We start from the raw sequence: 12,378 nt of genomic DNA on the forward strand, positions 1-12,378 counted from the left end.
CCTGTCAGATACTCTTGATAAAGTAAAGATGTTCCTTGGCTGGCTTTGGTCTCTGCAATGAACACTTCTTTCATCGTCTTCTTTTGTGGGTGTATCTCTGAAAATGCACCAAGTGAGGAATGCTCTTAAGCTACTTAATCACATGTAGTCATTTAAATACTTCACATACAGATCAGATGTTCCGGGAGCTTCACTTACCCAAGATGTGTGACCCTTCTTCACAGAATTATGCAGAGAGCTGTGGTTGGGGTGTAAAAACATTTACATGTTGCACCAAAGTGAAAGATTGAGGTTGTTAGTGCTATATGATAAAATATGATCTGTTCCCACTGAGCTCTAAGGTAGTATAAAATAAGCCGTTGTGCTGCTGCTCGTCGTAAAGTTTCAGCTGCTCACAGGGCTGGTAACTTTTATGTGGCTTCATATAAATCTGAGAAAGTATCTGGGAAAGGCTGGAAATTGAAGTTTTATCTGGACTGGACACAGTTTTTTGATTCTCGGTGGAGGGATGAAAATGGAAAGATGAAGAACATTTTAAGGAGCACATTTATGACCTACAGCATTCCTTGTTTAGGTCTATTCTCTTGTTTTCAAAGTCTTTTCTTTCTTTACTTTTCATCCAATAACAAAATAGAAAAAAATGAGAATGAGTTTAGTAGGCTTCTGTCTCTAACACCCTCCCTCCTTCCTCTTTTTGTCTGTGTCTCTTTTTGTCTTTCTCACCAGCTTGGACCAGTCAGCCTGCTCTGTATGGGGATTGTCGCAGTCCACTGTATGCGGCTGCTGGTCAAATGTTCTCACCACCTCAGTGCAAAGTGAGCAAACACACAACGACAGCCACACCTAACACACTTAACAAATGAGCCGAGTTAGATCACATGTCATGAGTGTGTAAAGTCAGCTCATCCTTGCAAAGCAAATAGCAGAGCCTTCATCAAGGAAGCTGGGCATCGTGGACTACAATGCCGTAATCAGTTTCTAAGTGTTCTTGAGTAAAATACTTTCTCAAATTGCCTCTACTTGAAAAAAACACTCAAATGATTAATTATCAATCATGAATTATTAAGGTATACTCAGCTTGTACGAAGTCTCTATGTCTGCAAAGCGTGTGGATTAGAAACATTAATTTTTGAAGGGATGTTTTGGTTATTAATAAGCTCCTCAAAAAAGCTCCTTATTTTCAGAATATTCTGCTGTGGGATTCACACAAAAAAATCAATAAAATGGTATTGGTATTCTATTTAGAATAAAATCAATTATAATTTCTTGTAATTTCTGATTTTAACATGAAAAAGTTCACTTCACAAGGAGTTCATGTGTCACTTTGTTTTTTCCACAACAAAAGTTTCATGTGTAATGAAAAACACTTTATGGTTTAGGAAATTTAAAGGGAGATTTAAACTTATATCTTTACCCTTGAAAAGCCAAATAAACCCTGAGTTTGACCATCTTAACACAAAGTTGAATCAGAAAGAGGTTCCCTCTCCTGTGTCCTTAGATTGAACTGTTGGACATTATTTTGTCCTGAACAGGCTCGAGATAAAGCAGGCTGCTATAAATCAGGTTAAATGAAAGTCACTGGTTTTATAATATTATTGCTTTAGCTGCTGTTTGTTTTCAGATCACAGCCTGAAGACAATTTCTGTCATTATCATCATTTCCCTCGCAGCAGGTCCGCTGTGGCTTTTTGCTGCTCTTTAATCTCATCCCTGTAAAACCACAGCCTCTGCTTTGGTTGTCCTGTGTGCAGAGCTGTTCTCTGTGCCAACAGTTGCTGTTTGTTGTCACTGACAGATTAAACTCTACTTAGGCGTGACACCTTCTCTTCCCTGAAATAACAGACATATGGAATCTGTGTATGGGATTATTTAATCACCTGCAATCAAAAATGATCTGACTGTCTGACCTGTGATCAGCTTCATCCAACACAATTGCTGCAATAAATGTCACAAGTCAAGTTTAAGGCCAGGAGGTTATATAAGTGGCTCCTGAAATGCTCTGTGATCTGTTTTACAGCTGTTATTGTGTGACATCTTAAGTGATTACCACACTTAAGTGCACCATAACTTACTAACAGTCTCTATTAGTGTGTGTTGCAGTTTGTGCTGCCTGTCACGGTGTCACTGTCCTGCCCTTTGCCCCGTGCATGCAGGGACATACGCAAGCATGTCCCGCGCTGTTAAAGAGGATTAAGCAAAGCATGAATGACGAGCCTGTACACAACAGTCCTCCAGAAATAGAATCTCCTGTACTTCTACTCTACTTCTAAAAATACCCAACCTGTATCAGTATCAGCATAAAGAGGGGATGAATCTCCTTCTGTCATGGATTTTTTTTTAGTTGTTATAAATTCTTCTTCTTAGACTCAGCACAACTCCTACAGTTACAAAGCCATAAATCCTCATTAGTTTGTTTTTAATAGCAGATGCATTTCACCTGATTTCTTTTAATTTCTCTATGCTTGTTGTAGTAAAAAAAAAATTCCTACAATTTCCCTTTTCAGGTCTAATTTAGAAGTAGAAATCAATCAACCAAATGTGTTTTGTCCTATTTTTGGAACAGCTAAAGAAAGCCGGAAGATCTGGGAGGTCTTCCTGGCTCATAAACTAAAAGCATCTCAGATGTGTACTGGTGGAAGTCCATGTAGGGCCTTGAAAACCAAGTCGATACGATAAAACTGACAGGAAATGAAAAGTGCAAGCTAACCAGTCAGCCAGTTAAGTAATGTGACTTTGTGTTTCTGTCCAGGGTGAACAGGCCGTTTCTAACCTACGGAGAGGCAATGCAGTATGGGATGGAAAACGTGTCATGGTTGAGGAGACACTCGCAGTGGGGAAAGTAAGACACCTATGCTATATCTGTAAATCTCATCTTCTTTGTGAAGAGGTTTTCATTAAGTAAAATGATACAAAAATATATCTTATTTTTATTGTTTGCTAGTTTTCATCCTTGCTCAGTTCTATGACAGGCCTTGGCTGTATATTTCTAGGTTTATTTTATAATAGAATAAAGACGAAGAAATGAAATCGAAGACAGTGTAAACCTTTTTCTCTTTGAATGAATTTATCAACGCAATAAACCAGATTTCATTTATAGAGCAATTTTCAAGACATCATTTTCATGTTTATTCTGCTATATGCTTGTAAGTGGATCAACGTATGGACACATTCCCCTTCTCTGTCTGGCTTCACCTCTCTTTTTTTTCTGTCCTTTCTCAGACAGACGGTGAACTTGTTCCTAATCATCACCCAGCTGGGCTTCTGCTGTGTCTACTTTGTCTTCCTCAGTGACAACATCAAGCAGGTCATGCCCACACACACTTACACACACACTACCTTTATTTTGGAGGTATGGAAGGGTATTTCTTTTTAAAACTTGGGCCAAAACTTAAAACATTAGCAATACCAAAACGTTTTGTCCTTTTATACTTATACCAACTATCATCAGGTTAACATGTTGTCTCATTGTTGTATTTGACTTGTTTACTGTGTCAACATCACGTCAAGTCAGTGTAACTTCTGACCTTTCCCCTGCCCAGCTCTAGAAATCAGAGTTGATCTCTGGTGCTAACATGACCCAAATAAAAGTGTCTGAACCCTGCTCTGATTTCTGTTTTGTGTATTTGTAGAGTTATCTCAATGTAACAGCGTAACATGGAGGTTATGTGGTTTATATAGCAGGTGAAGTGGAGAGAAAAGGGTGTTCAAGTGCACTGCCGGTCTACAGAAGCTCGTCTGACAGAACAAGTTAAAAGTTAGAGTTAGCACTACATGCTGTTATACCTGATTTACATATCTTCACCTTTAATATGTTTGAGAAAACTTAAGTCAGTTTGACTCTACTTTAGTTTGAACTAGGGCTAAATAAATGAAACAAAACTTCCAAAGTTACACAACAGTTTTATCACCATATACACACATTCAGTTAGAGAATGAGTGGGCTTTAGCGTTCAAAGTTTTCACATTCCACTCCAGATACAAAGAAGTAGGTCACTAGGAGAAGAGTGATGATAGTGATTTCTGTCACAACAAGTCTGTACTGGGTAATGTTTCAGTGCATAAGCTCTTGCTGGAGGTTACTTTGAGATAAAAACAAACAACATCCACAAAAAATGTCATATACAGAAGGACAAAGTTAGCACTAAGTGTTGCTTTGAAAAATATACAGGATGCAAAAACATTGTACTTCAAAGCAAGAAGTAACAATATAATAAAGTGCTTAATGTGTATGGGCTTGGATAACAGTTTAAATCAATCCTCACAAACCCAGAAGAAAAAAGTCCAAACCATTAAAATAATCATGAATCTGCTTTATAGTACTTGCTTTTAGAAAACAGAATTCACATTATCATGAAGGCACAAAACTTTGAATAAGGCGATATCAAGAGTTTGCTGTTGAAGTTTGCTACAAATCTCTTGGAAGTATTTATTTTCTCCTGCCCAGGCTTTTCCCTATTTCTTTGTTTATTTTTATCAGTAAATGCTGTATGATCTTTGACCAGTGACTTGAAGGCATTTACTGTCTTCTTCACTAAATCACATGCAAAGTAAACACCTTAAAGTGCATTCCTGATATTTATTTTTGATTAAGTTTAGTCAGACTCTGTTTCTGTTTTTGTATTAGATCTGATTCTTCCATTCTGACTGTTGTTAGTACTGACCCGTTCTCAAACTGACCCTCCCATACTGGCACTTTATTACGCAGTGCATTCTGACATTTGACTGTACTCATGGTTACATGAGGCATAAATGATGTGTAGTCTGTAGAAATAACCAATGTCCTGGCAAAAATCCCTTCATGGACTGAGAAACAACCCTTCTTCATTGTCAACCTTATGTTATTCTAAATCTACTGTTTATTTGCTCAATTTTTGTAAATAGTGTCCGAGTTAGACCCCATCCTGGTACCATAGTTTTTTACCACTAGATGGTGGTGTCCTTCTACTCTGTCTTCCCTTTTTTTCCTGTATGACTGAGTGTAATTCTCAAAAAAACCCTCACATTTGTTTTCAGGACTTTTGTTTTAAATTTATTCACTCCTTGCTCTTCCTCTGCTGCTGTTTTTAATGTTTTTAATTATATTTTCCTGAACAAACAACTCAGTTTCAGAGCTAACATAACAACATTGCTGATCTTATTCAAGAACGTGCCGCCCTAGGTTGACAAAGAGCAGTGAAAATATTCACGGATAATCTGACTCTTTCTCTGTTCTTCTCTGTATCTTTGTCAATATCAGGTGGTAGAAGCAGCCAACGCCACCACCTTCAACTGCCACATTAACTCCACCAACCAGACGCAGATCCTGGTGCCGAGTTTCGATTCCCGTCTCTACATGCTCTGCTTCCTGCCTTTCTTCATCCTGCTGGTCTTCACCCCCAACCTGAAGTACCTGGCTCCCCTCTCCCTGATAGCCAATGTGGTCATGACAGCCAGCTTGATCCTCATTTACTTCTACTCTCTGATGGTAAACACCAGATTTGTCTTTCTCAGCTTAACCTTAATTCCGGGAAGACTTACAGGATGCTCCTCTGGGAAAAATATCCATATTTCAATCACGGAGCTGGAGTAAATATGTGTTTTGAAGACCCATAGGTCCAGCGGATTCAAAAATTGTTGCTCTTTTGTGCTTGAGGGGTTCTTAGACATATATTTAGATTCTCGCCTTTCCTGTTCAAGAAGTTTTTTTATTTGTAGAAATATTAAAATGAATACAACTTAAGTATTTAACACAGAGAGCATTGATTCCTTTCTGTTGTACGTTTTCCAAGGATGTTTTTCTACATATATATGTTTTTAAAATGCAAACCCTGAAAAAACAAGTTTGCAAACTAGACTTTAAATTTTCAATCTGAACCCTGCTCCAGAAAACTATAAACTGAGGTAGCTGCTTCAATAATGTGGAAGTACGGACAAATTTACATCTCCTTCTCTGAACAAAATGGGTAGTTTGGTGCTGAGTAATACCTGCATTCAGTGTAATCAAGATTGCTCTGCAGTAAGTTAGGGGGAGATTTTTCATTGCAAGACTATAATCTGTGATTAAGTGATTGCAGCAAAAATCTAAAGTGACCTTTTCTTCATTTTACTTCAGAAGTGGCCCCCTTAAAGCACCACTTTTCCCCCCGTGTGTTATAATCCATCTCTTTGTTTCCACTCTGCTGATTGGGTCGCTGGGTTGTTATGGATAACAGGGCAACTGATGGTGACAGAGTCTGCAGATTACCTGGTTTCCTGTTATGGAGTATTTCATCATGCAGCTTCTGCCCTTTACAGATATATAGCAGTCGTGTTCCCAGAGAAACGGCCTTGCCTTGAAAAAAAGCAATTTCTTGCATCAGAAAGCCTACAAAGATCCAGCACTAAGTGATGTATGCAGCCTCTTTGGTTTCTCCGTGGCTGATGAATCAATCAGAAGAGAGTTTTGGAAAAGCAGAAGAAAGGCCACAAACATGGCTGAAAACTTCTGGAATCTGTCTCCTTATTCCTCTTCATGTAATTTGATGCCTCTACTTATATTTAAGTTTTACTCTTAACCCCAGATATAAAGGGGGCTCTTATGTGCCTGCCTCCATTTGATTTTATTGACTCCACATCATGGTTTTAAGGTTTTGGCTCATCTCTGTGACCTTCATTTTAAGAGGAGTATAAAATATGATCACCCAGAGTAAAATCATTGAGGTTTCAGCAGTATAGGAAAGGCTGTTTTAGCAGATGTTAGTTCATCCAGCTTGACTGATCTCTTAGAGCTGTAGCAGAAATCTACTCATGATGAGTTAATCACCAGGATAGGAAACTTATGATGTGATAATGAGACATTACTAGATATCTTTTTTTTTGTGTTATGTACACATAATTTCGAAAGAACACTGGGGAGTGCACGGACATTGGCCTGACTTTGGATATGCCTGGTTTAATACAACCTATCAACCGATTATATTTAAAGTAGACCCCAACCGATTAATTGGTTGGGCTGATTAATCGAGCCAATTATGCCTGCCACCGATTAATCAACATCGGCCAAAATGTAGCCGATTGTAAAACTTTTGCTCCACGGAGATTCTGTCGCTCCTGCTCCTGCTCCTGCTCCTGCTCCTGCGTGTCTGTGTGTTGGGCTGCACACTGCCCGAGTTCCCGCCCCCTCCGCCCACCATTATCTAATGTAAGACAACAAAATGATGTTTTAACATTGTGTTAGTTGCTTTTTTGAAAGGTAAACAGAGATAAATGCTACTGTTAATTCACACCTCCACCATTATCTAATGTAAAACTATAATACTGCGTTGCTCATTGTGTGTTTACAGTTTGACTTTTTTTTCTACTTGCTGTGTTTTAAAGTTTGACTTATTTATTTAAGGGGTTTACAGTTTAACTTCTTTATTTATTATTGTGTTTACAGCTTGTTCTTATTTATCATTGGTTTACACTGCAGTTCTTATGTTGACAGTTTAATAATTAAAGTTCCTTGTTTTAATTTAATAGTGTTCTGTCTCTGTCTTGAATCATATGGGTATTAAAATGATTTGTGATTATATACAGTATGTATCCTGTGTATATCAATGAATTTATTATATATATCAGCCGACATATCCGATATAGGTCGATATATCGGATATCAGTAGATATATTGGATATCAGCTTTTTTTGGCCCCCAGTATCGGTATCGGCATCGGCCCCAAAAATCCCATATCGATCGGGCTCTTCTTGTATATATGGGCTGTTACTGACAAAAGTACAATGTAAGCAGTTGAAATCTAGTTGTTTTTTTTCCTCTCAGCTGTGCTCTGTATTACCTTGCTTATTTTACAGCTACATATAAAGACCCTGATCGTATTGAATTGTAATTTTACTAACTCATTTGAATCATTCGGCAAACAAACAAACAAGCTTAACAGGCCAAGGAGTGACATCTTCACTGCACAGTGTTCATGCTTGATTAGGTTTTAAGTAATCCAAAGAGACCTCTTGACTGTAAACATGATGCCTGATCAGATGTAGACTTTGAATCTGGTATTAGGATGTAACAAAGTACCCAGTATGAAAAAAACATTGACTCATGTTTTGTTTTTGTTTTTTTGCAGAACATCCCCTACCCTATCAACCTACCAAAAGTGGGCCGAGCTAAAGACTACCCACTCTTCTTTGGGACGGCCATCTTTGCATTTGAAGGAATTGGAGTGGTACGTCATTAATGACTACGGGTGAAGCACTTTACACACATTTCTTAGTACTAAATGGTTCCAGGAGACACTTCATGATATATGACATTATATTGACGGTTACGTTTACACCAGACTCAGGCTCAGAGCATGTGTAACAGCATAGATCAGGGAAGGCAACCTTTTCCATGACTGGAGCCACTTTAAAATACACTCATGTCTACACTCAAGTGCCAATATTTACTTCTTTCATAAAACTGACAGTCATTGAATCATCAGTTGCCTGTTTTTTAAGAGTACAGAAAGTTTTGAATGTGTTGCTCTGTTTCACATCCTTTGCTAACAGGTCTTGATGTCCTAACATTCCACACTTTCACAGCAAAGGGTGCATACCACTCAATCTCCGGCCATCACTGGCAATAAATCCACACTACCTAGTCCAGATATGTTGGAAAGAATGACAAACTTGGTTTGTTTGCCACGATAACATCGCTAAATGGGTGCGATTGCGAGCTAGCGGACTGATATCCCAAGAGATTTGCAGTGATTCACTTGCAACTTGCACTCGCGCTTGCAACGTCATGATTTGCATTTTCTGTTTAACATTATTTTTTACTTTTTTACGTAAGAGCATTTACAGTGTGCTCAGTTTCTTGAGAAGTTTTAAATAGAGTACAGACAATAGTTTTATTTAATTAATTAATTGATTTAGTCATCTGCCATATTGTAATTATTCTTTGCGTGCCAACATAAAAAGCCTCACGTGCCAGCTGTGGCACCCATACCCTAGGTTGCCTACCCCTGGTATAGACTATCTAATGTCATGCATCACACTAAACAAGCCTCATGCAAGTCAAAATCAGACTTAGAAATACCTTAAAATCAAGTATGAAGAGTATGTTGATGCATAGTGGGCTGGTTTTTAACTGGTAACAGTTGTTTTACATTTATCTATTTTGGTTATTTTTGCACATTATTCAAAAGTCAAAAAACATGCTTCACAAAACAGTCGACAAGTTAGTTCAGACCTCCTCGTCCACCGAGCTAACAAAAAGAAAAAAAAACTGTGTTCGCTGTTGTCAGATGTACCGATCAGACATCTCTGTAGAAGTTTCAGTCCACAGAGATTTCCTCATTTGTATTCATTCAGCACCCTCCAGAGAACTGAGAGAAGACTGAACTTTCTAATGGGTTGAGTGCAGAGCAGGAGAGCCTTGGTCTTTCACTGAAATGTCAAAACAAAATTTAGCCGTTATTTTAATGTCCAAAATCAAGACATGGCAGCCCGAGGAAGTGACATTTTAAAATGAAAAAGTGACTGGAACCCTTTGATGACACTTTCTTCTTTGAAGCCTGTGGACTGTTGTTCAAATGTCAAAAGAGAGGGTGACCCACAAATCATTTGTTCTTTTGCTCCATTATGCAGATAACAGAGTGGTTGTGTCTCTGTCTCTGTGGGTGTGCAGGTTCTTCCCCTGGAGAATAAGATGCAGAGGCCTCAGAGATTCATCCCAGTCTTGTATTCAGGGATGGGCATCGTCACCTTCCTCTACATCAGCCTGGGAACCATAGGATACATGTGCTTCGGAGAGCATATAGGAGGGAGCATCACTCTCAACCTGCCAAACTGCTGGTACGATAACATGATTTGAATCCAGAGATAAGAGTGTCTAATCAGGGAGTGCGGACCACATGCTGTCGGTTTCTGGCTTGATGTTTGTCATTTACAAAATATCAAACAAGAGAGGGAATTTAAATGTCCCCAACATAACAAGACAGCAGGACCTCCAACATTTTAGTTCAAGCTGTTGTGACACTTTTATTTCCTTTACTTGGTTCCTACTTTTTTATTTTAAACTAGAAAAGCACTCAGATAGCGCAAACCTCCACCAAGCGTATTGTGATTGTCACACAACACTTTAGTCCTACTTTAATGTTATACTCCCTCTCAGCAGACTGTCTGCTACAATTTGGTGTTAGTTGCAGATTTGTACGATAATTTGTTACCTGACAGTGTTGAAAATTATGATGACCCAGTACATATTTTGTATCGTGGGTCTTAGTATCCAGAATACTGCCAGGATCTGGATCTTACTTTTACATCTGTCAGAAATTATGGTGACCTTGTCTTGTATTGTTTTGCAAAGCAATCTGACCATTTATCGTGGCGTTAAATACACATATGGTGAAAATGGCCCTATCTCACAATGTTAAAAAATCCTTTAAAGAAAATCCTGGATCCAGACGGTGATCCAGATCACCTCCAAAATGCAGTCACTTCTTCTTTATCCTGTTTTGAAGATTTCCTGAAAATTTCATCTAGATCCGTTTTTTACTTTTTAAGTTATGTTGTTCACTGACAAACAAACAGACAATCTCCCCCAAACACAGAATCTCCTTGGAGGAGGTAATTAGATTGAGTTTGAACAAGTTATGACACTTGAAAACTTTCAGCCTGGTAGTGTTGGACCACATTAGTCCCCAGGACTCTTCACAGATAGTCTGATAATTCAGAGCAGCCACTCATTGTTATATTTTAGAGCTTCTGCTGGTTCAGGATGAAGTACAAATTTGTAAAGGCAACATTCTTCTTTCTTTGTTCACACATGGTGCTTCTGACTGAAGAATTAACACATCAGTTGTTGGGAAATAACGCTTCCTGTGCACCTGAGGAAGTTTTTCAGAAACCCAGACAGGTTTTTATCTGTATTGAAGCCCAGTCTCTAAATTGATATTTCTCAGTATAAATGCACAATGGCTTTTCATGTGTCTGAGATTATTACTCAGTACTGAATGGAAGTGTCCTTACTTCAAAGCTCAGCACACACAGAAAGAGAGCTAATCATAAATCTGAAATCCAGACGTCACATATAAAGTGGGTTAGAAAATTAATCTTCACTTACAAAGCAGACTAACTTTACAGGCAAATCTGTGGTGCGTGTCCTCTGATCTAGTTCTCTGCCATTTTGATTAACACCATTCATCTCCCTCTGTCCAAGAAAAAAGCTCAGGGACGGTGTGTACTCATTCTGTGCCCTCTTTAAGCTCATTTTGAGTTCAAGGGATGAGAAAAGTAGTAAAACTAAACAGTGGGATAAGATTTGTCAGCTCATTATTTGTTAGTATCTTCACAGAGGCAGATGTAGAAATAGCAGGACTGATGTCACTAATGAGCAAAACAGATTGGCTGTTCAGTGAGGTTGAAAACTCAGAGAGTGTGATTACCAGAATCTCACTTTTCAATGAAGATAGTTTGTTTTAAAGAACCACAACACAATTCCTCCTCAATCAACATGTGATTTCTTATAGATGTAAATTACGGCCTTGTGTTGACGCTTGTTTTGTGTTCTGTGAAAGGTTTTTGATTTGATGCATTTCAAGGCTTTGAAAAAGTTGACATCTGCTGATTAATAGGTATTGAGCGGTAACTTTTTTTTATTCTGTGTAATCTTTATTTCTGTCTCTGCCCCTCTCCAACCTTTGGCTCTAGGTTGTACCAGGCCGTGAAGCTGCTCTACTGTTTTGGTATTTTTATCACCTTCGCTCTGCAGTTCTACGTCCCAGCTGAGATTCTCATCCCACCAGTCGTTGCTCGTGTATCGGAGAGATGGGAGAGGCCGGTTGACCTAATGCTGCGCACCCTTTTGGTCATCTTCACATGTAAGTCATCATAAATCAGCCTATTTTACATGTGTGATATCAAACTTTACCTTTTCCTGACCATATTTCATAAAACGGCTGCAGGCTGTAGATCAAAATTATTTCAAAATGTGTTGTTTTTTTATTCATACTAGATTTCAGTCTCGGTTTTACTCTGTGTTGGTGTCTGCTGTCTTTGGTTGTAAGCTCTGATAGTGTTCCTTTCAGTGAAGCTCAGTTATATATATATTTTATTTCAATCTGGGGAAACAATATCTCACCTACTGTTTTGTTGTGCTGAAAGCTTTCCGAACCTAATTCTGTGAAGTATATTTTGTGTTTTTTTATATCATCTTTGTTTGAAAGAAAAATGGAGCTGTGACGACCAGACTACCAGCTGTCACTTTGAAAAGATCCAGACAGGAAATTAGACATTTTTAATTCAATGACTAACAGAATCTGTATCAAGATCTCTTGGTTTGAACATTTTTGAAAAGGTAAAAATGGACAAAATAGTAATTGCTTGTGACAATTGAATAGTAACACCAACCCAGACTTAAACTGAGGTTTGTGGAAATCACTTC

The 12,378-nt window shown here is 38.4% G+C and overlaps 1 protein-coding gene across 3 annotated transcripts in view; it reads left to right on the top strand.

The window, feature by feature from the left end:
• The window catches only part of slc36a1 (solute carrier family 36 member 1), a 51,099-nt gene that overhangs the window by 7,674 nt on the left and 31,047 nt on the right, over positions 1–12,378 (top strand). For all 3 annotated transcript variants that reach the window (XM_074674546.1, XM_074674548.1, XM_074674549.1), the window contains 7 exons: positions 727–815; positions 2,749–2,838; positions 3,219–3,303; positions 5,236–5,463; positions 8,078–8,176; positions 9,622–9,788; positions 11,646–11,815. In XM_074674546.1, coding sequence (XP_074530647.1) covers positions 727–815; positions 2,749–2,838; positions 3,219–3,303; positions 5,236–5,463; positions 8,078–8,176; positions 9,622–9,788; positions 11,646–11,815 — 928 coding nt within the window. The remainder of the gene's footprint in view (positions 1–726; positions 816–2,748; positions 2,839–3,218; positions 3,304–5,235; positions 5,464–8,077; positions 8,177–9,621; positions 9,789–11,645; positions 11,816–12,378) is intronic.

This window comes from Halichoeres trimaculatus, unplaced genomic scaffold (genome assembly GCF_033239565.1).
Source record: "Halichoeres trimaculatus isolate MK-OKI-2021-1 unplaced genomic scaffold, fHalTri1.1 fHalTri1_scaffold_7, whole genome shotgun sequence".
In the NCBI taxonomy this organism is placed as follows: domain Eukaryota; kingdom Metazoa; phylum Chordata; class Actinopteri; order Labriformes; family Labridae; genus Halichoeres; species Halichoeres trimaculatus.